Genomic DNA, 19,268 nt, shown 5'->3' with positions numbered 1-19,268 from the left:
GCTAAAAATTCTAATGCAAATGATTTTGTTTTTGCTTGTCTTTTCAAAACGGTTATCAAGCCAAATCAATCAGGTCAAATTCAAAAACGCCCATTCACCCCCATTTTTTATCCTCCTCTCAATCTTCAACAAAACTACCGTGACTGACCCAGTTGGCGATTTTTCCCTTCGCGCTATAAAAATAAACCATCGTCGCCATTTTTTGGTTGCTTAGACAAAGAGTGACTAATTGTTTGAACTCGTATCGTATCGAGACTGAGAGAAGCTCTTTTTTCATTTTTATTCTTTTTCAAAAATTTCAACGAAAAAAACAAGAAAAAACAGAGAAAAATCGAAAAAATGCCCGTGGAAGGTCAAGTTTTAGGCTTCAAGAGTCAGACAGAAGAAGATTTTCTCTGCCCTCTTTGCATGTAAGAATTTTTCTTTGAAATAAGGATTACTTAAATTTCAGGTCAATAATTGGAGATCCTAAAGAAACTCCTTGTTGTCGTCAAATTTTCTGCGAATATTGCCTCAAAAAATCGCTCGAAAGGTGGGAGCAATTTTTTTTCTCCCATTTTTAATCAATTCTAGATCATCCGATTGCCCAGTCTGTAAAGCCCATCTTTGCGAATCCCGATTCCTCCCCCCTTCAAAATTTTTCCTCGCCGCCCTAAATGGACTGACGATTTCTTGCAAATTCGAAGCCTGCAAACATCCAGTAACATATGAATTCAGAGATAAGGAAGGTGCTCAAAAATGACCTTTCAAACGACTTTGCCATGAATAAAAAATGAGCACAAAAAAGCACCAAAATGAATGCGTCGCGGAAGTGAAGTGCGAATTCTGCGAAATAACGATTATGCGAAAAGAACTAGAAAACCACCATTCTGAATGCGTTGGATACTTACAGAACAAAATAAAATTAAAAGATGAAATGATCAAAAAACAAGCACAGGAAAGGATTTTCAACTATTACTTTGCTTATTCGAATATGGGGTGGTTGAAAATTCTGGTCAGAAAATTGAGAGAATGAGAATAAATGAAAGAATCTATGGACGAGGAAGACGATCAATAAGCCCTAGACGGCACCAAGGCGGGTGGGGAAGAGATGAAGACGATGACAGTGACTGTAAGTACTTCAAATCATCAAGAAATCACCTCTTATCATGAAATTTATGTAAAAATTTGGGGATGTGTCTGGAACCGACAAAAAATTTCGACAAATTTGCGTGAAAATTTTCAACCAATCAGAAGACTGGATTCGGCAAACCGGCCAATAAGAAGCCAAGAAGCCGCCCACGCGAAATTTGTCAGTTCCAGACGCCACCCCAAAAATTCATTTCATCCCCCATAAAATTTAGATTCTGAATTCTTATTTGATAAAATAATAATAAAATAGGGGTTCTTTCCTGGTCATGCGCGCGTTGCGAGCTTCACTCAGAACCCTGCTGTCCATCAGTCAATCTTATCCCTCGATGTTGATTCTAGTGCTGCAAAACAGTAGTTACAGCGTGTAGCTAAAACATGAATTTCCAGGGGGCGAGGGGGAACAACTCATCGAAGAAGCAAGAAATGCCATGAGAATTCACGAAAACTTCAACCAGGAATATGACGAAAACAACTATCCCCGACTGTACGGGCTAAGACATAGAGACGAAATCAACGAAATCAACGAAATAATGGAAGGGGTGGAGAGCGATGATGGATCGCACTTTTCGGAAAATTAAACTCAAAAACGGATTCCTACTGTAAATTATTTTCTTCAACAAAAAATTTTTGAAAATTGTAAATTGAAAACAAAAATAAATCTTAAAGAAAGTCGTTATCTTTGCTTTTATCCGCTTTGAATATTCCAGCAGGAAATAATTTTTTAGAAAGAAAAAGTATAATTTCCGATTTTTGTTTAGTGTTTTTTTGTGAACCTCACCGCTGATCCGTATTATTTGAATATTTCACTTGAATTTTTTATACTTTCCGTGGTTTTCACGTAAACATCGCTGGTCAATTTAAATTACGGCGCAAAACGATTTTTTATTCATTTTACTTTTTTCATCAAAACCAGTTCTGGCGGAAAAAACTATAGAGAAAGATTTTTACTCAAGCTTATCGCAATAAAATTCGCCAAGACAGATGATGATGAGAAAAATGCTGTATTTACCCACTTTCGTGTTTTACCTAAAATCAAGTAAGTTTTCTTCTCGTTGAAAAGCTAGAACCGTCCTTTTTCGATCCCAAAAAATAATATTTTTAGCTCGAGGAGACGAAAAATCACCAGAATCGGCCGACCACAACTTCGCACTCTTCGTCGAGTCACGTGACCAGTGCGAAGACAAAACGGCTTTCTACTGTAAGGATGGCGTTTCTTCTCGGAATTGTGGCGGATGGAACTGTCCAGACGGCCTTTCTGAGTTTTCAAAATGCACGGTTTTTGCGAAAAATTTCCGCGATTCAGAAACTCAAGAATATGAAAGGAACGGGCTTCGGCGTGATTTTCTCAATTTAGTTGAAAAAACAATAAGCCTTGAAAAGAACTTGCAACTGCCATACGAATGTAGGGCCTTTTAATGTTTTTACAGGATGCAAGTGGAAGATCAAAAAGATCTTGCCATTGACAAAGTCGACAACAAAAACGTCAACGCCCACGACCACGTCAACGACCACGTCAACGACAATGTCAACGACAACGTCAACGAAAACCTCAACGTCAACATCAACGACATCGACAATCACAACATCAACAACCACCTCAAAGTCAACGTCGACTTCAACAACGATTTCATCGAAAGCATCCACATCAACAACATCATTTGCATCCTCGTCCACAACAAAGATGGCTTCTTTTCCGTTTAAAATCGAGGAGTCTGAAAAGATGCTTTTTGATGTTCAACTTCTTGAAAGTGGCAAAAACTATATCGAGGACCGAGAATATGAAGAGCATCATGAAGACTTAGAAATACAGAATGAAAACAACGTGAGAGTTCACGAAAGTCATCCTCGAGCTTATCCGATCGGCAGCGCGAAAGAACATCTCCACACAAAGAAGTGGTTTAACAAGACGATCACCAAAAGAGGTTAAAACTATTACTTGAAACTAGAGTCCATTGCTCATTTTAGATGGAACATATGTTCATGCTTTCGATATGATGCAGAAAATACAGCGTATGATGTTTGAAGATGGTCTTTTTTCGATTTCTCCTCAGAAGACTAATCAACAACTTTAATGTGTGCCTTACAAATTTCTGTACAGTTAAGTAAAAAGGAAAAGAGAGCTTTATTTGTTTACAGTTTCGTGATCGTGTTTCCATTTTTGTATTCGGCCGCTGATTCTAGCGTGCATTGTCGTTTTAATTTCTTCCGATACCTTGAGACTGGAGCTTTTCCAGCGTCGCAAAATACTAGCTGCTCCGCAGTGCGTTTTTGCTCGAGCTCGAGTTTGTAGATCTTTTACTGGGTCAACCATCAATTTTTCCCTTTTTTATCTCTTTTCTTGGAGACACTGACCCAGATGCTAAAAGCGGCCGTGAGAATGAATGCAATTACAAATAAAAGCTGATAGTTTTTCATCTCGTTTTCATTCTTATGATCAAAAAACTCTGGAAACTCGCTTTTATTTAAAAAGCGAATATCCATCTCTGGATAAGAAAGCGACTGCTTTGGAGGAGGATTTGCTCTGCTCATATTTCGACTCGTTTGTGAAAAAATAGGAGAGCAAGTAGTTTTATGAGTTCAAAAGTTTACGCTTCAAGGTGCGTTTATTGAATAATCTGTCGATTTATAGACAGTAGTTGACTTTTGAATTAATAATTTGGATGAAGAAAAAACTTGACTCATTTTGATTCTTGAAAAATGAATTGACGGGATATGAGATAGCATTTTCCATGAAGAGTTTATTTGATAATTCAGAATCGTTGAATTCAGAAAAAGAAAAGAAATGAAAGATCAATTTCCTTGAAAGAGACAAGAGAAAGGACAAGTAAGATTGTAGGGCATAAATGCGGTCTATTCAACCGTTCGATGAAGAACTGTAAAGAAGGAAGATTCGCCTTCGAAAGACCCTTTACAGGTCGCCGTTGAGGAAGGCCTGGAACATGTCATAGGCGGGGATGGGCTTGTCGGTGGGGACCATGTGGCCGGCGCCCTTGACCGTGACCCACGAGAGTCGGTGGAATTTTTTGTACCAACCGCCCACTTGTTTGGTCTTGTCGGCGGCGATGTAGGTCCATTCGCTGTACTTCTCCTCGAGCTACAAACAGAATAAGAAATTGATAGAAGATCAATGATCTTACAGGGAGGTTGAGAGCATCAGCGAACATTTCACCACCGAGGAAGTTGCAGGCCATGTCGACGTCACCGGCGTAGAGCATGATTCTGCTGTCTGGAACGGTGTTCATTGCGTGTTCGATGTATTGAGACACATCCTAAGAAAAATCTTGATAAAAGAAGAATCGGAAACAAGATATACCTGGACAGTTGTTTGGTAGTCCAGATCTTCAGCGCAAAGGACCCAGTTGATGTCAGAGTCAACATGGAGGGCGGATTTGACGGCAGCGGTGTTGAAGTAGTTCTCAAGTGCGTTGTCGTCGGTGCATGGTGGACCATCGAAGCGAGGAGTGAACGACATGTTCAAAGTCGACTTGGAGAGGATGTTTTCCATTGTTTTCTTGAATGAGAGGTTGAAAATACGGGAGAAAGGGAAAGACGATTTACCTGTTTGGAAATGCCGCCAGCGCATTCAGCGTAGAGATTGTAGACATCGAGGCCGCCGGACCAGGTGAGATTGACAACGCTTTCGACGTCGTTCTTGCACGAGTCATTGGGGTAGTTGAAGAAATCGCACTTGGACTCGTCGCCGTTGGTGCAGCAGTTTTTGACGAGAGAAGCCCAGTTGGCTGTGGAGATGAGTCCGTGATACTTGGCAAAGTAGACGATCGACTGCTGGTTCTTTTCCCAAGAGTAGAGACCGTTTCCGATAGCAGCTCCCTAAAGGACATGAGGAAAAGATAAGAAGGAGAAACGGGGTGTACCTTGAAATGAGGGCTGAGAACATCATCATCGACGATCTTGGAAATGAGAGTTGGAACGTAGATACCAGCGTAGGATTCACCGGAGACGTAAAGTCCGTTGGGGAGGTACTGTGGGAACTTCTTGAAAAAGACTTTCAACGCGTCTCGGTTGTCAGAAGATGTGGTGTCGTCAGAAATGTGCTTCATGTCCTCCGCAGATCCTGAGAGAATAATGATGTCGAAGAATAATTTCTCCTTGCTTTACCTTTGCTGAATCCAACTCCAATGGGTGCTTCCATGTAAATCATGTTCGCGTTCATATTCCACGCCCAGGGATTCATCGAAATCGTTTCGTCGTCGTTGAGATGAAGAGGACCATGCTCGGCAAAGAAGCCTTCCATGGAAGAGCAGCCAGGGCCGCCGTTGAGCCAGAGAACGACGGGATCGGTGGCTGGATTACCCTGAGATTCGACGAACCAGTAGTGCAGTTTTTTCGTATCGGTGACAGACAAGTAGCCGGAATACATGTCGAAGTCGGGGAGGCTGTCAAGGCCGGGGAGGGAGGTGATCTTATCGGCGTCAGCAGCTGTAGTGAGCTTTTTCGAGTGGTGGTGCTCCATCTCCACGACATTGTTGGCGACGAAGGCCGAAGCCGAAGCGGCTGAAAGAAAAATTCGTCATTCAATTTATTAAATAAGAGGTAACTCGACTATTTAATCATCTGTTAATCTTGACAAGATAAGCATCTAACCCTAAGGAGTGTTAAAATCCTTGATTTCCTGTTCCTCTATTTCCCTAAAAATTAAGGTATTGACCCCCTTATTTTTTATCAATTGATCTTCAGAATTTTGACTCTTAATCTATTCAATATTTTTGTTATCAAAGAATACTCACCAAATGCAAAAAGCTTCATTTTCCCGTTTCTCTTATTCTCGAATTGATGATTCCGAAAATGGCCAAATAAAAATCACGCCAGCAGGAGAAAAAGCGTATTTTCACACCAAGTATCTAAAAAATAGCAATAAAGCAACGCGATTGCGTTGGCAGAAAAAAGATGCTCTTGAAGAATGTTCCAGACGTCTGGGGCTCTGAGTGTGTCTGATGGCTCAATACGAGCGTTGTTTTTATTTTCAATGGCAGCTTTTTCGAAAGGAAATTCAGAATAAATTATAGCACGTGATAATCAAAATTTCGCGAGGAAATGAGAGGATGACTTCCTTAGCTCTGGAATAAAAAAAAAGCCGGGCTAAAATTATCGAGAAATCTTTAATTAAAGATTTCATGGGAAACACGGATATCAGTCTATTTTTATCAACTATCTTTGAGACTGAAAGACAGGAAAATCTGTGCCACAGATTCTATGGGTTGATGAAAAGTGGCCGGATTCGGTCTTCCTGAATTCATGTCATTTTTGAGCGACAATTTTAAACTTCAGCGATGTTTAATTAGATCTGGATTATTCTGCGACAAGAAGAGCTGGTCAATTGAGCAAACCTAATTTCGAGTGCCAATAAAACCAAAAAACAAATCTGCAAGTTAATTGCCCGAGAAAGAAATCAAGTAGACAGTATATTCAAGAACTTCAGTATTTATAGGACAGCAGTCTGTATTGATGTGTTATAAACAGAATCGAGTATTCAAAATGCATGAGAATCTCATGATGAGATGATACAACTTGCGGTCTGTTCATTCTGACGTTGCGGCCGACATCGCGTTCACAACTAAACAACTTTTTTAAATTCAAAAAGACGAAATCAATTTTAATTAATTTGGCTTCATATTCTGTAAAAATGGGTAACCATTCATGAATGATAAATGAGAATAAAGAGCGACTTGTTGAGGTCAAATACATTCTAATTTCGATGATTATGTTTCTGAATTTCTCGTCCAATGGCGAGATATCCCAAAAAATGGGTAGAACCAATTTTCGGAACAGATTTTTATGGAAAGGGTTTTGATTGGCCAGTAGGCCAAAAACAGCATAAGATTCTTATTGGCAATCCAAAAATTCACTTCCAATAATTGGTTTAGTCCCAAAAAATCCACAAAGTGGATGAAAAATTCATGACGACTATAACATCTTACAGTGGTTGATCTATCTTCATTAAATTAACCATTTATCATGATAGAAACATCATCAATGATTTGATTTCAGTCTAGTCTCCTTTTTCATGATGAATTCATGGTAATTATTTCTCTTATCAATACATAAATCAAGATCATCCTGATCCTGGCCTAATAATAAAAGCTCAAAAAACGTACCAGAAACCGCATAAGCCAACAAACAAATCGTCGTCACCATCAACATCGCTCCCAAACCCGCTAGAATAACGTCTTATTCGAGCTTTCAAAAATCTTCTATTTCACAAAAAAAAAGAAAAGAAAAAAGCCCTGACAGAAGGATAAACTTCAGCAAGAAAACTTTGGCTCATATTATTTTTCTCTGGTCTCATTCTCTTTCACCAAACGAGCACGAAAATAAACGCGAAAAGTGTGAAGGAAAAAAGAACTATGTGGCGCTAAAGGGAGTGTATTTTCAAAGGGGAAATCGGTGAAATAGGTGCTCCGAATTTAAGATGATTCTCAGAGGAAGAATAATAAAAACAGATTTAAAAATTCATAAGAATAAAAACATGAAGGCCCTCAATATCGACCATTTAGACAAAACAACATGATGACCATCAGCTTTTTATTTTATCAAAATATTTTTTGAATATTGAAGCCAATGTCCGCCTCGGTCAAAATTGAAATAATTTCCGTGTTAAAGCTTACCTTAAGAAAAATCGTCATTTTCTATGTCTTCGGAATCCTCTCCTTCCCCTCCGTTGTTTTTCTTCAATAATATCTTGCTGATTTTTCATTCCATACAGTTCCTCCCATCTTTGCTTCGGAAGATTTTTTCCAGTCATGCTCCAAGCAAGTTTATCCAAGTCGACTTCATCGGTGTCCGAAGAATATTCTTCGGTTTCTTGTCGATTTTGATTTTCGAATTTTTGTTTTTGCTTCGCTTTTATTGCTTCGTTTGACATCTCTCTTGATAATGATTCATTATTCATGATGGAAGAAAAATGGGCTCAAGAACTAACCTCAGCTTTGTCACATCTCTGTTCTTGATGGCAATCTTCCTCTCCTCCTTCTTCCATCCTCTCTTCTTCTTTCCGACGTTTTCATCTTGAATACCGAATAAGCAATGATCGCTTAATAATTGAGTACCTATCACAAGTCCGTCTTCCCGATCCCATTTGGCGAGGAGCATTTCGACGCAATCGGCAGCGCGCGCCTGCCCATCAAAGTGCGGTGGATCCACGTCGCTGTAAATAAACGCCATGGCGTCGAATTTGTCCGAAAAGATATCGGTCTTTTCTTTCACGTCTGGGTCCGTTTTGATCGAATACTCTTCGAGTTTCTTGTCTAAATAAGTTTTTTCGGCTTCATGGTTCGTCTTTTCTATCAGGCAATTTTCCTCTTTGTTTTCAGGCTCTTTTCTGCCTCTACTTCTAGGAGGAGTACGATATCGATAGCTGCGAGACCGATCTCCTCGTCGAGAAGAATCTTCGTTAAAGCGCTTTCGGGGTGATCGCCGGAGAGGAGGAGCGCCCGGATCCCGTAATTCGCGACGCGAGCTCATGTTTTTTCTACATTGAAAGTAGCCTCGTTTCTATAATTAATTTTTACGGAGCTTTTAGGGATCTTTGGAGCGCCTATCATTTGACAAGAAGTAAGGAACAAGACATTTCGAGTAAAAAGAATAAAATATGTATTTGAAAAAATAAGGATTGATTACAAAGGGTAGTATACAAGCAGTACAGTAGTTGTACAAGTAGATACAGAGAGTCAATTTAAAAGCATTTGCGCGCGATGATGGACGGCCCAGCTTCCTGAAGCTCCTGCTTTGTGATGTAATTTGAGTGGTCATAGCTTGGCAGGGAGCAGACCATCGTTGCTCCGATAAACGCTGCGCAGGATCTGTGTTTTTTCGCGATGACGCCAGCTTTTGCTTCGGAAGGAATTATCTTCTGCACCTCGTTTTGCAGTCTCTTGTCGATTCCTTTGAACATGGAGCTACCGCCGGAGAGGAAAATGTTCTTGTACAAATCGGTGCGCAGATCAACGTCTACCTTGGCGACTGTGTCCGCTACCATGGAGTGGACGCCTGGTTGATCTTTTCCGACAAGCTCGGGATTGAAAAGGACTTCAGGAACGCGAGTTTGTTGCTCGTTGATCGTTATCGTCTGAAATTTTTATTAGAGAGGGTAAGAATCCAGGTCTGGGTTTGATGTCTCATTTTTCTTAGGTAAGAAGCTGTGATAAATCGTTTATGTTCTTGAATAGAACTGAAATTTCAAGCAGCTGCTATTTTCTAGCGCCATCCAGCTGTTTTTGACAGAATAAAAGCGCGAAGAAAATCGATTTACTTATATTTCGTTAAAATGAATTTCAAATAAGAAGAAATTTTTGTGAATTTAATCGTTGAATGATTATATTCATGAAAAGTTTTTATTCTTAGCTCTTATGTCCGCCGACAAAGATGGCAACTTCTAGACTTTTCTGATCTTTTCAAAATGAATAAAAATAAAACTTAAAAACTTTATCGACTCTAAAATGATTTACTTACAGTTCCGTCTGGAAGAACATGTTTCTGCGGCTTGCTTTCCGAAGCTCCAGCTTTACTTGCGACGAAGCAGTATTTTTCTAAATAACATTGTTTATCATCTATTTAGATTTCAAACGACTAAGAAAGTGTACCTTTGAGATCTCGTACGATTTGAAACTCGGCAGATGACGATAAATTGACTCCTTCCTCCATGAGCAGCTTTTGAAGATAAGTTGTGAGATCGCGGCCGGCGTTGTCGACTCGATTGACAGCGTGTGGCATGCAGAACCCGTCGAAAATGGGGATCGTGTGTGTCACTCCGTCGCCGATTTCCACGATTGTGCCGGTTACTTGTCCGTATGAATATAGCGACAATACACCTACAAACAAAATAACACCCTTGAATTCTTGAAAAAAAACCTTGAACTTGGAGTGAAACAGCTTTGGCGACGAGTTTTTCAAGCGCAACTTCGACCATGGTCTCTCTATTTTTATTCGAATTGAGCGGCGGCTCCGTCAGTACCAGTCCTCTGTCTTTTATCTGATTCAGTCCGTTTGGAACGCCTCTGAGCGCTTCTAGCCACATCAGATACGTATCGTCCACGCTTTTTATATAACTAAAAAGGGGTAATTTTTAACAGTAAAACGGTATTCTTACCCTTGTTCAATTGGATAGGACACTTTGCAAAGACCTCGCTTCTTATCAGCTTCATTACCAACGAAAATAGCAGCTTGCTTGGCTCCGATTTGACCAAGGCCCTTATGCCTTGGACGGGCGATAATTGAGGGGAATTCTATGGGAGGTCCTGACTGATTTTCTGAGTTCGCGTATCCGGCCTAAACTGGTGTTATCAACCTATTTTTCAAGTTTTTTACCTTTATCGTGCCGGATCCATTGTCGATAATAAACGGTTCTAGCTGATCAAACATGCTCCAGAGGAGGTTCTTATAAACTGAAGAGACTTTTCTTGGGGGAACAACATTGAGGATGTTCTAGAGATTCTAGAGAGTTTCCAAGAATTCGTAACAATTGTCATTCTGAAAGAAAGAGATTCTAAAAAGGGTAATTCATTGAAATTTGCTCAGGAAGGCTTTCGACTTCTGATTGGCAGTTTCGCCAATACCAAGATTCTGATTGGCTTGAAATTCCAGGATGAGATATTTATCAAATTTTCAATTATTGGTAATGATAATGAATTTGATGATCAGTTTCGTCACTTTTTCGCAATAAAAATGTTGTTCAGCAATCAAAATGCTGCTGATGATGATCCAGGGTGCCAAATCGCGTGTCCTAGTTGGCGCGTTGCCAGCTCGTGGACTTAATTTCTGGCGCCGGGGGCCGTCAAGGCCTGGACCAAGCTTGGAAACCTTGATTACAACAATCAAGAGTGTAATTTTCGCGATCAAAAAATAATTCAGAGTTTTTAGCTCAGAGGATGGATTGTCTCTGGCCTTTCGAGCACATTTTGCTTCAAATTTGCGAGAAACTAGAATTCGAAGATCTTTCAAAGATGGAAGAAGTCGACCCGGTTTTTGAAGAATTGAGCAGAAGCGGAAGATTGTGGCACAAGTACTTGAAGTACAAAAGAAAAGTGTGCCCGTTTCATAGAGATTATATGAAGAGAGCGAATGTGAAGCTGACTCGGCCGTCGGAATTGTCGAGGAGAATCGCGGAGAAAATTCACGACGCAGAGGAAGTTTCAAGGTTGAACATGGAAAAGGGCACTTTCCAGGAACTGTTCCTGTACAAAGACGAGGAACTGAGCTGGCTACCTGAACTCGAATCCGCCAAAATCATATCTGCATTTACAGTCACTGAAAACCGCCTAATTACGTGTTCAAAATTCCTGACTTTCTGGGACGAGAAAAGCAGAAAAGTCACGAAACGATTTCTATTCCCGCACAACGCCGGAAAAGTGATGCAAATAAAAGTGCTCGAAAACGACCAAAAAATCATCACGCAGCATTTTTCGCTTTTTAACTCGACTATCACATTCTTGGAATTCGACATTCTCAAAGAAGAGTTTCGAAAAATATTCTCCAAGGTGGTTAATTTGGTGCATTCTGTGACGTTGCAAGAAAAATTCGGAATTATCGTGGGTCAAAATATAACACGGCTGTATTGGGAGAATGGAGAACACGAATTTCTAGCGCCGGAATTGTATGGAAGCTCTCCTTCGAGTATCAAGGCCGATTTTTATGACGACTCATTGTTGACTGTTTTTAATCAACGGTAGGTTTCTTAGATACTTCTTAGATATAAGAAAATATATGTTGAACCAAAGTATTAAGTTGTCTAAATGCGACTGTTATTAGAGACATCACGTGGTCACCAAAAATCATTTTCCGAAAACTAGACGAAAAGTTCCCTCTCTGGTCGCAAAAACTGACGGAGACGCAATTCGTCTACGACGCAAAATTTAGCGAAAAGGGGAATCAAGTCATAATCGCAAATCTGAGCCAGTGCAAAAGATCCGACATTGAGATTCGAATTTTGAGTGCGAAAGATGGGACTGCTCTTCAAACACTAGATATCATTTTTCCGTTCAAAGGTTTGAAGAAAAATTTGATCAGGAAAAAAGGTTGTTTTAGTTGTTTCGATTGGATACGAATTTATAGCTCTTGGGGGACGAGATAATGTGCTGCTTTTGAACACGAAAAATATCAAGGAAAAAGTCAGAATTTGAACAAAAAAAGTAGACAGTCTAGTAGGCTATCAACTGAAGACTTTTGAAAAAGGATATGAAAATAGTGCGCAACCGAGGATTCCTAACGAACGATATTGGCTACAAAAGTGTCTCTTCAATTCAAATTTTCATGAATTCTGTAACAGTTCTGCATCAAGGTGACAAGGAAATATACAAGTATAAATTCTAGAAATTTGTCACAGCTGCTCTATTTCGCAGAGAAAATCATTCAAAAGAGCTTTTGTTTCTTCTTCTTTTTGCTCTTCGTGAATTTCAGATAAAAGCTCGAAATCGGTAAGGAAATCAGAAAGAAGAACAGTTGAAGTTGATGCCGATGTTACTTTATTCGTTGTATGGTCGTAAATCCGGACGATTTTCTGAAGAAACAATATTGAATTAGTCTAAAAAGACGAATATTTTAGTAACCTGTGAGATGTCATTTTCCAATTCAGCCTTCGTATTCTGAAAATCTCGCTCTTCCAGCTCTCTTATTCTCTTCTTCATGACATCAACCGCTTCATTCATATTCTGCTGCTTGTTTCCCACCCCATCGTAAGTCAAATGCAGCCCATAAACTGGATCGTGAAGGTTCAATCGGATCCTTACTCCGCCATCTGCATTTCCGCCGCGAATTCCGCGCGTAGAAATCACTCTCAAATCTCGTTTTATTTCTTCTTTCGAGCGCTTTTCTTTCGTTATCAGGGGGCGGCAGTGGACAGCGACGGAGAATTTCAGATTGATGCCGATTTTGGTGTTGAACGATTGACGCTTGTGCTGGTGGATACCCTTAAAAAGCTGTTTTAGAGGATTTGAACAGGGATTGAAGAGTTTCGCGCACTAAAGGAACTTCGAAAAAATACCTTTTCTCTGGCCAAAATTTCGAGCGCCCCTTCTCCCTGAACAGTAAACTGGACCAGCTCCATTGGATCGCCCTGCGTCTTTGTATTTGATCCCCCGTAAGGGACTTCCTTGTAGCTCAAGATCTCCCAGTCTTGGTACTCGAAAAACTTCTCGTAGAACTCGGCCATGTGGCGAACTGTTATTCCCGATTCTAGGCCGCCTTCTTGTTTGACTGTGTGGATGCTGAAGACGACTGTTTGTGTTGAAGATGGAGATGATTGGTGAGAAGAAACGAGGGACGAGAAGATGTCTTCAGACTTTTGGGTGATTTCTGATGTGAAACCTTCGATTTCTTCGCGACACATTTCTTTCAAATCATCGTCTTCTTCAATTTTCAGCATCTCTTTCAAATCACTACAGAAAGATTATTTACGTTTGACAAAGAACATGCCTTACTTGATGGTCCAAATCGTTGATTATTTGCAGATTTTCTGAAGAAGGAAGATTGATGCTGTAGTCTTTCATGATAGTTTGAGTTCGAGGACATTTTTCAGCGATTTTCTTTGCCAAATTTACAATTCTTTCGCCTTCTTTTGTCGACAATCGCCTGACTAAAAGGCTCCCTCCGGCCCGAATCATATCTGAAATTTTCATTTAAACTGGAACTTATTACTGTATCGAAAAGAAAAGCCACTTAGTGATAGCTTTTCCATCTTTATTCACAGTTTGGTAGGGTAAAAAGCAGAAATCGTCAACAAACTGGGGTCGAACATCCAGCTCGTTTTTAAAGTAATCGAGGCGGATGCCCTTATATCTGTCAATCAAATGAAAGAGGACTTTTTCCCGGAACTTTGGGCTCAACATTCTTCTCCACTCGTCTCTCGCGTTTTCGATTTTTTCCGCTTCGTCCCTTTTCGCCCTGGCGGAACTCATGAACGCAGAGTATGGCTCCAAATAGCCGCGCTTCAGATGATACGGGAAGATGTTTTGAAACTTGTCTTCGGAAATCAATAGTGCGTTTTCAAAAAGTGAGGCCGCCAAGAGCGCGAAAAAATCATCGAAATGGAGAATCAGGGAAGACGATTCTTGGGTTTTCTCAGTTTGGCCCTTTCGAATGCGATTTTTGGAGGTTTTTCGGAGCTTTGGAGTTTTGAAACAGGTAATGTCCACATCTGGGTCTAAAATTCTATATTTAAGAAGAAAGACTTTGAGAGGCATTCTCCACCCTCAATCTGATATCTTCAAGAAAATTACCTGTAGAGAAGCTTTGAATAAGAGAGGAGATATTTGCGCCTTCAGGAGTCAACACCAAAACCTTCAATTCTTTCCTTTCCTCTTTACTCTTGAACTTCTGTCTCGCATGATTCATCACAACTTCGAATCCTTTCCCTAACGCTTCGTAGAATAGCTCCGCTTCTCCTTGATAGAATTCCTGCTCGCTGGAAAAGAGATGAAGAAGAAAGTGCTTCGGAAAAGTCGAGCAATGATACGGCCGATTCGGGGGACTTTTCAAAACGCGATGCGCAAAGTTTTGAAGGTCGATGATGACGTCTACTTGCGAAATGGAATCGGCGAAGTTGAGGAAGTTTTCCATCGAGGAATTGAGCTCTTTTACATTTTCTGCATCGGGCTTTGATAAGAGGTCTTTTTAAGAGGGTCAAAAAGTTGGTCCAAAAAGTGGGTCAAAAAGTTGGTCCTTTTCTATCCTTTGTTAGGAGGTGTGGCCATGTCGTACCGGTTTTTACCCTTTCCTAATTGAGAAACTTGCGACAGCGAAATGATTTCGTAAATCTTCATCAAATAATCGGTCAATTTTCTCTCGCACAACGAAAACTTGTGGTCCAAAATCACATTCGAAACGACGCATTTTCTCGAATTCTCGTCGATTTCAGTTGGCTGCAATTGAATTCCAATCGAAGATAGAGAGAGTCGAAGACGATTGACGAAATCGGTCGGGAGAATCACTTCGTTTTCAGAAGAGCTTTTTTAGAGGTCGAAAAGGCCATATTAGACGATCTCATTTTACATTTTTGATGATTATTTGACATTTTTTACGACCTTGAACCTATGGAATCGCACATTTCTTCCAAACAAGCCTTCAAAATCACCCTTTTTTCATCTGTCTCGAAATCTCCATTTTCCAGCGAGCTGAGGAGCCGTCGAAAATTTGAAAGAATCAACTCTGGCGTCATTTGCTCTTCGATTTCTGCCGCTTCTTTCCAGTAAAGATTACTCTGGATGTGCTGATTTCCTCGATAGTTGCCGTTGTAGTCGAAGTTTTCTGCGCGACCGCGGTTTGTTGTCACCAAATAGCCGTAATCTAAAAAAGAAATGAAGAAGGGCAATCTGAAACTTGCCAAGAAAACCTGAGTCAGGCTCCGGAAAAGCTTAAAAAAAGAAGCCGCCTTTTAATGAAGCTTGTTCAGAACCCTGACTCAGCTTTCCAATACAGGTTTTTGAGCCCAGGAAGAAGACAAACCTGAATTTCTGAACTCCATTTGCCTGGATCTTTCTTCGTCAATCGCCGAAAACTCCTCCTTCGGTTTTTCGTCAATCATGTTCTGCAAAAGGGGATGATTCTGTGCTCCAGGAGTGCCTTCCAATGGAATGAAGGAGTCGACGATTCTCGTTTTTCTTTGAAATTTTGAGTCTTTTCTCGCTTCTTTTTCTCGTTCCATCATTTCGGGCGGCGATTCTAGCGGATTTCCGTCGAAGCGGTTTTTCGGAATTGCTTTTTGAAAACGAGCTCGGTATCGGACATTCGGACGGACAATTCGAATTCGAAGGAACATTCTTTTCTTGAAAGTTAATGTTAAAAATAAGAAAAATAAGGTTTTTTTTCGATAGATATTTTATGTTTTCTCAAAATTTAAATTTCCTCTTCTCTTCATTTCTTTTTCTTATTTTAGAAAATTCTGATCAAAAAAGCGCGCGCAATTTGAAAATCTGTTTCCATCGGAGGACGAGAAAAATGTTCCCACGCTCTTTTGCGCCCTCCGCGGCCCATATTATTTTTTCTGGGAATCATTATTTTTATTTACAGATGAAGCAAATGATTAAAAAAAAACATATTTACAGTAAGACACATTTCCGACTCTTTTTCGGTTTTTCATTTTTCGGCGGGGACTTTTCCTCTTCTTTCGTTTTTATCGGTTCTTTTGCGCCTTCTGGAACTCGACCTGCTTTGAGAAGGCTATCTTCGAGCTCTTCCAGAAGAAGTTGGCCTTCTGAAATAAATAAAGTAAAGAAAGAAGATTTGTTCGAGACTCGGCAACCTGTGAAGAAAACCTGAGTCAGGGTCCGAAAAGAGGACCTTTATATGGTCTTCCATGACCCTGACTCAGGTTTTATGCACAGGTTTCCCAGGTAAGGATTTCGTACCTTTTCCAGCTTTGTTTTGGCCAGTAACATATTTTCCTTCTTCTGGAATGTGGATTATTTGAATTTCTTCGTCTCTGACTAACTCTGAAAATTAATTTTCTAACATTTTTTTCATCGGAGGCTCCTTACTAAGCAATTTGTCGGTATTCGGCTCATACGAAAAAGCAACGGAATAAAACGAGCCAGCATCGTATCTGACCATTTTTTCCTCGATATTCAAATATTTCTTAGGCCAATTTCAATAAGGAATAGAAATTCCAAATCCTAACCCCCCATGTTTTTGTGCTCGTTAGAAAGAGCGTAAAAAGTTACGTCAGAAAAAAATAGTTTTAGGGGCTGAGTCATCATTAATGACGTCATGGCGGCTGGTTGAAGTTCCAAAAGTCCCAAACGTTGGGTCCCCTCTCATTTTTTTTCTAGAAATGGAAAATTTGAGTTCAATATATCAAAATGATCGCCTTGACCTACTCTAGGTGAAGAGCTATATATGAAAGATCCAACTCTAGAAAAAAATTTGTTTTTTCGATTTTTTCAAAATTTTTTCCGAAAAATATAGCTCTTCACCTAGAGTAGGTCAAGGCGATCATTTTCCTGTATTTAACTCAAATTTTCCATTTGTGGAAAAAAAATGAGAGGGGACCCAACCTTTGGGCTTTTGGAACTTCAACCAGCCGCCATGACGTCATTTGTGATGACTCAGCCTCTAGAAATATATTTTTCTGACGTAACTTTTTACGCTCTTTCCAACGATCATAAATACATGGGAGGTAAGAATTTGGAATTTCTATTCCTTATTGAAATTGGCCTTAGGAAAATTGCCGCTTTCGTCTGTCCTTGGAATTCGAATTTCGAGAACGTCAGCTTCGGCGGAAAAATATAAAATTTGCACTTTGTCGCCTTTTTGCAATTTCAACTCGTTTTTGATTCTTGTATTGACGAGGCCGTAGTATTTTTTGACCTCTCGGTAGGCCATTCCCGCATCTTTTTTGGCGATAGGTTTTGATTTCTCTGTGGGTTCTTCGGATTTCTCAACGTCTTTTGTTTCTATTTCGGGGGTTTCAGCATTGTCTTCCTTGATTTCGTCGATTTCGTCAGCTGAGTTTTCGTCGAGAGCAAATTCTTCTTTCGACTGGCTATCCTAGATAATTGTCTCTCCGTATTTTCGCGTCAAAAGAAAACAGTACCTGCGTCAGGATCGAGCCCTGACTGTCGACAGAAAGAGTCTTCTGCGCGCGTAACTGAATCGGGCTCGGTGCCAAACTCAACCTTCTAGGCTTCGGCGGAGGTGGTGACTCATTTTCTTGCTCTTCCTTTTTTTCTCCGGATTCTTCTGATTCTGATCGGGTTTTTCATTGAAAAAGTTAAAAAAAAACTGTTAAATTTGAAAAACAAAGACTAGGGATGTTTTCATCAGTTCTTTTTCAGGGTCGAAATCGACGCTAGAATCGGTGCTGCTGGAGCTGCTACTGCTTGAGCTTAGCCTTTTTGTTTGAAACTGCTCGTTTGATGATTTTTGCCGCTCGATTTCTGGTTTTTCTTTTTCTTCACTTTCTGCTGATTCTTTTTCAGTTGGAATTTCGTTTAAATCTGGAGCTTCGTTTTCTTCAAATTCTAAAAAAAATTCCAAAAGACGATCTTTTGTTGGTTCTTTTTTTACCTTTCACGCTTTCTTTTCTCTCGAAATTTTCTTGTTCTTTTTCTTTTTTCTCTTCAATTTTTGTTCCCAAAATTTGCGCCTCGAAGTCTCTCTGCCCCTCGGAATCATCCGACGAAGAACTCGAGTCAGAATCCATCGGAACTCGAATTTTCGGCAAAGTCATGTCAAAATCATGCTCTAAAGCTTCTTCATAAATCATGAAAAAAATCAACGATTCGAGGTTCAAACCTTCGGGTTTTTCAGAATTCGCCGGTTCCGACTCTTTCGGCTCAGACTCAGGTTGCTTCTCGGGCAGGGGTATTTGAGGTTGAGCGCTAGAAAAAATCAAGTAATTAAATTGGTGAAAAGTTGTTGAAGGCTTACGCAGCGGTTTTCGTATCGGTGGATGGTGGGGAGCTCGGGATCAATTGACTGTTTCAAGATCAAAATATAGAAAAGAAAAATTTTCAATGATCAGAGTGAATATCTAATTCTTTATTTTTTGTTTTTTTTTCTCGAAAAATTGGTCCGAAAGTAATCTTGATTTCGACCCTTTTTCAGAAATCCATCGGAATCAACCCTTCTTCCCCCCTTTCATTCCTTCCCGTCACCCATCCATTCTCGTCCACTTCATCCACCAACTCGAGCTTCTCCCCTTCCACAATCGTCAATTCATCATCCTCCTCTTTTTCATATTTATAAGTGCAAATCACAAAAACGCCAGACATTCTTTCTTATTTTGATTTGCGGGGCGCCGGAAAAAAAGAAGCGTCTTTTTTCACAACTTCGTTGAAAAACAAACTTTCTGAGCAAATCGACATGTACATGCGTTTTATCGAAATTATCATTTTTCAAAAAAAAAAATTTTTTATTTCAACATTTATTTTGAAAATGGCGAGACGGAAAAAATTTTTGCAGAATGATTTTTTTATTGAATCTTATATTTTCATGATGTCTTCATTTTCTTCCATCAACTTCATCGCAAATTGCAGCATTCCCCTGAGAGCTGATCCTGGCTGAGCTTCTTCTTCAGTCAGTTGGAGGTACTTTTGCGAGCTACGGCTTCTTTTAAATTGCTTCTGCCCCGAAGAGAGGATATTTTGGATCGAGTGGTCGGTGAAATTGTTGTTCATTTTTCGCATTTT

General features: G+C 40.0%; 7 protein-coding genes and 2 long non-coding RNA genes across 12 annotated transcripts; 3 read left to right on the top strand and 6 right to left on the bottom strand.

Annotated features, from left to right (window-relative positions):
- The first annotated feature begins 144 nt into the window (after positions 1-144).
- Positions 145-2,004, top strand: LOC145711195 (E3 ubiquitin-protein ligase NRDP1-like). Of its 2 annotated transcripts, none has more exons than XM_081788927.1 (4): positions 145-410; positions 452-532; positions 574-1,111; positions 1,382-2,004. In XM_081788927.1, the coding sequence occupies exons 1-3, from the start codon at positions 340-342 to the stop codon at positions 740-742; spliced, it is 321 nt and encodes a 106-aa protein (XP_081645053.1). In that variant the 5' UTR covers positions 145-339; the 3' UTR covers positions 743-1,111; positions 1,382-2,004. The 2 variants fall into 2 exon arrangements, with proteins under 2 accessions (XP_081645053.1, XP_081645054.1); XM_081788928.1 differs by having other exon boundaries at positions 1,519-1,998.
- A 543-nt stretch (positions 2,005-2,547) lies between these two features.
- On the top strand, positions 2,548-3,330 carry LOC145695567 (uncharacterized). The gene is made up of 2 exons (XR_014133781.1): positions 2,548-3,053; positions 3,097-3,330. It is a non-coding gene; the product is annotated as an uncharacterized LOC145695567 (long non-coding RNA).
- A 523-nt stretch (positions 3,331-3,853) lies between these two features.
- LOC145705478 (lysosomal protective protein-like) lies at positions 3,854-6,017 on the bottom strand. The gene is made up of 7 exons (XM_081786567.1): positions 5,880-6,017; positions 5,251-5,646; positions 5,007-5,206; positions 4,690-4,962; positions 4,445-4,642; positions 4,269-4,400; positions 3,854-4,225 (listed from the first exon to the last, which is right to left on the bottom strand). Exons 1-7 carry the CDS (start codon positions 5,896-5,898, stop codon positions 4,040-4,042), a joined length of 1,404 nt encoding a protein of 467 aa, XP_081642693.1. The 5' UTR covers positions 5,899-6,017; the 3' UTR covers positions 3,854-4,039.
- Positions 6,018-6,082: 65 nt separating this feature from the next.
- On the bottom strand, positions 6,083-8,639 carry LOC145711318 (uncharacterized). Of its 2 annotated transcripts, XR_014133668.1 has the most exons (5): positions 8,199-8,639; positions 8,072-8,156; positions 7,758-8,018; positions 7,248-7,307; positions 6,083-6,706 (listed from the first exon to the last, which is right to left on the bottom strand). XR_014133668.1 is itself a non-coding variant. In XM_081789375.1 (4 exons), the coding sequence occupies exons 1-3, from the start codon at positions 8,611-8,613 to the stop codon at positions 7,772-7,774; spliced, it is 747 nt and encodes a 248-aa protein (XP_081645501.1). In that variant the 5' UTR covers positions 8,614-8,639; the 3' UTR covers positions 6,083-6,706; positions 7,758-7,771. The 2 variants fall into 2 exon arrangements, 1 of the variants encoding a protein (XP_081645501.1); XM_081789375.1 differs by lacking the exon at positions 7,248-7,307.
- Positions 8,640-8,805: 166 nt separating this feature from the next.
- LOC145711191 (uncharacterized) lies at positions 8,806-10,612 on the bottom strand. Its single transcript, XM_081788924.1, has 6 exons — positions 10,456-10,612; positions 10,238-10,416; positions 10,000-10,196; positions 9,732-9,959; positions 9,601-9,677; positions 8,806-9,217 (listed from the first exon to the last, which is right to left on the bottom strand). The coding sequence occupies exons 1-6, from the start codon at positions 10,507-10,509 to the stop codon at positions 8,825-8,827; spliced, it is 1,128 nt and encodes a 375-aa protein (XP_081645050.1). The 5' UTR covers positions 10,510-10,612; the 3' UTR covers positions 8,806-8,824.
- Positions 10,613-10,905: 293 nt separating this feature from the next.
- On the top strand, positions 10,906-12,321 carry LOC145711192 (uncharacterized). Its single transcript, XM_081788925.1, has 3 exons — positions 10,906-11,812; positions 11,896-12,131; positions 12,172-12,321. Exons 1-3 carry the CDS (start codon positions 11,016-11,018, stop codon positions 12,264-12,266), a joined length of 1,128 nt encoding a protein of 375 aa, XP_081645051.1. The 5' UTR covers positions 10,906-11,015; the 3' UTR covers positions 12,267-12,321.
- LOC145711190 (peptide chain release factor 1-like) lies at positions 12,322-14,754 on the bottom strand. 2 transcript variants are annotated; one of them, XM_081788922.1, is made up of 5 exons: positions 14,361-14,754; positions 13,558-14,284; positions 13,127-13,520; positions 12,693-13,052; positions 12,322-12,643 (listed from the first exon to the last, which is right to left on the bottom strand). In XM_081788922.1, exons 2-5 carry the CDS (start codon positions 13,758-13,760, stop codon positions 12,464-12,466), a joined length of 1,137 nt encoding a protein of 378 aa, XP_081645048.1. In that variant the 5' UTR covers positions 13,761-14,284; positions 14,361-14,754; the 3' UTR covers positions 12,322-12,463. The 2 variants fall into 2 exon arrangements, with proteins under 2 accessions (XP_081645048.1, XP_081645049.1); XM_081788923.1 differs by having other exon boundaries at positions 12,326-12,643; positions 13,563-14,284.
- A 1,406-nt stretch (positions 14,755-16,160) lies between these two features.
- On the bottom strand, positions 16,161-17,021 carry LOC145711312 (uncharacterized). The gene is made up of 3 exons (XM_081789035.1): positions 16,617-17,021; positions 16,488-16,571; positions 16,161-16,333 (listed from the first exon to the last, which is right to left on the bottom strand). The coding sequence occupies exons 1-3, from the start codon at positions 16,687-16,689 to the stop codon at positions 16,179-16,181; spliced, it is 312 nt and encodes a 103-aa protein (XP_081645161.1). The 5' UTR covers positions 16,690-17,021; the 3' UTR covers positions 16,161-16,178.
- A 1,133-nt stretch (positions 17,022-18,154) lies between these two features.
- LOC145695449 (uncharacterized) lies at positions 18,155-18,556 on the bottom strand. The gene is made up of 3 exons (XR_014133725.1): positions 18,508-18,556; positions 18,373-18,458; positions 18,155-18,321 (listed from the first exon to the last, which is right to left on the bottom strand). It is a non-coding gene; the product is annotated as an uncharacterized LOC145695449 (long non-coding RNA).
- Between the last annotated feature and the right edge of the window lie 712 nt (positions 18,557-19,268).

Source organism: Oikopleura dioica, chromosome 1 (assembly GCF_907165135.1).
Source record: "Oikopleura dioica chromosome 1, OKI2018_I68_1.0, whole genome shotgun sequence".
Lineage (NCBI taxonomy): Eukaryota > Metazoa > Chordata > Appendicularia > Copelata > Oikopleuridae > Oikopleura > Oikopleura dioica.
This window is presented reverse-complemented; position numbering and strand designations above follow the sequence as displayed.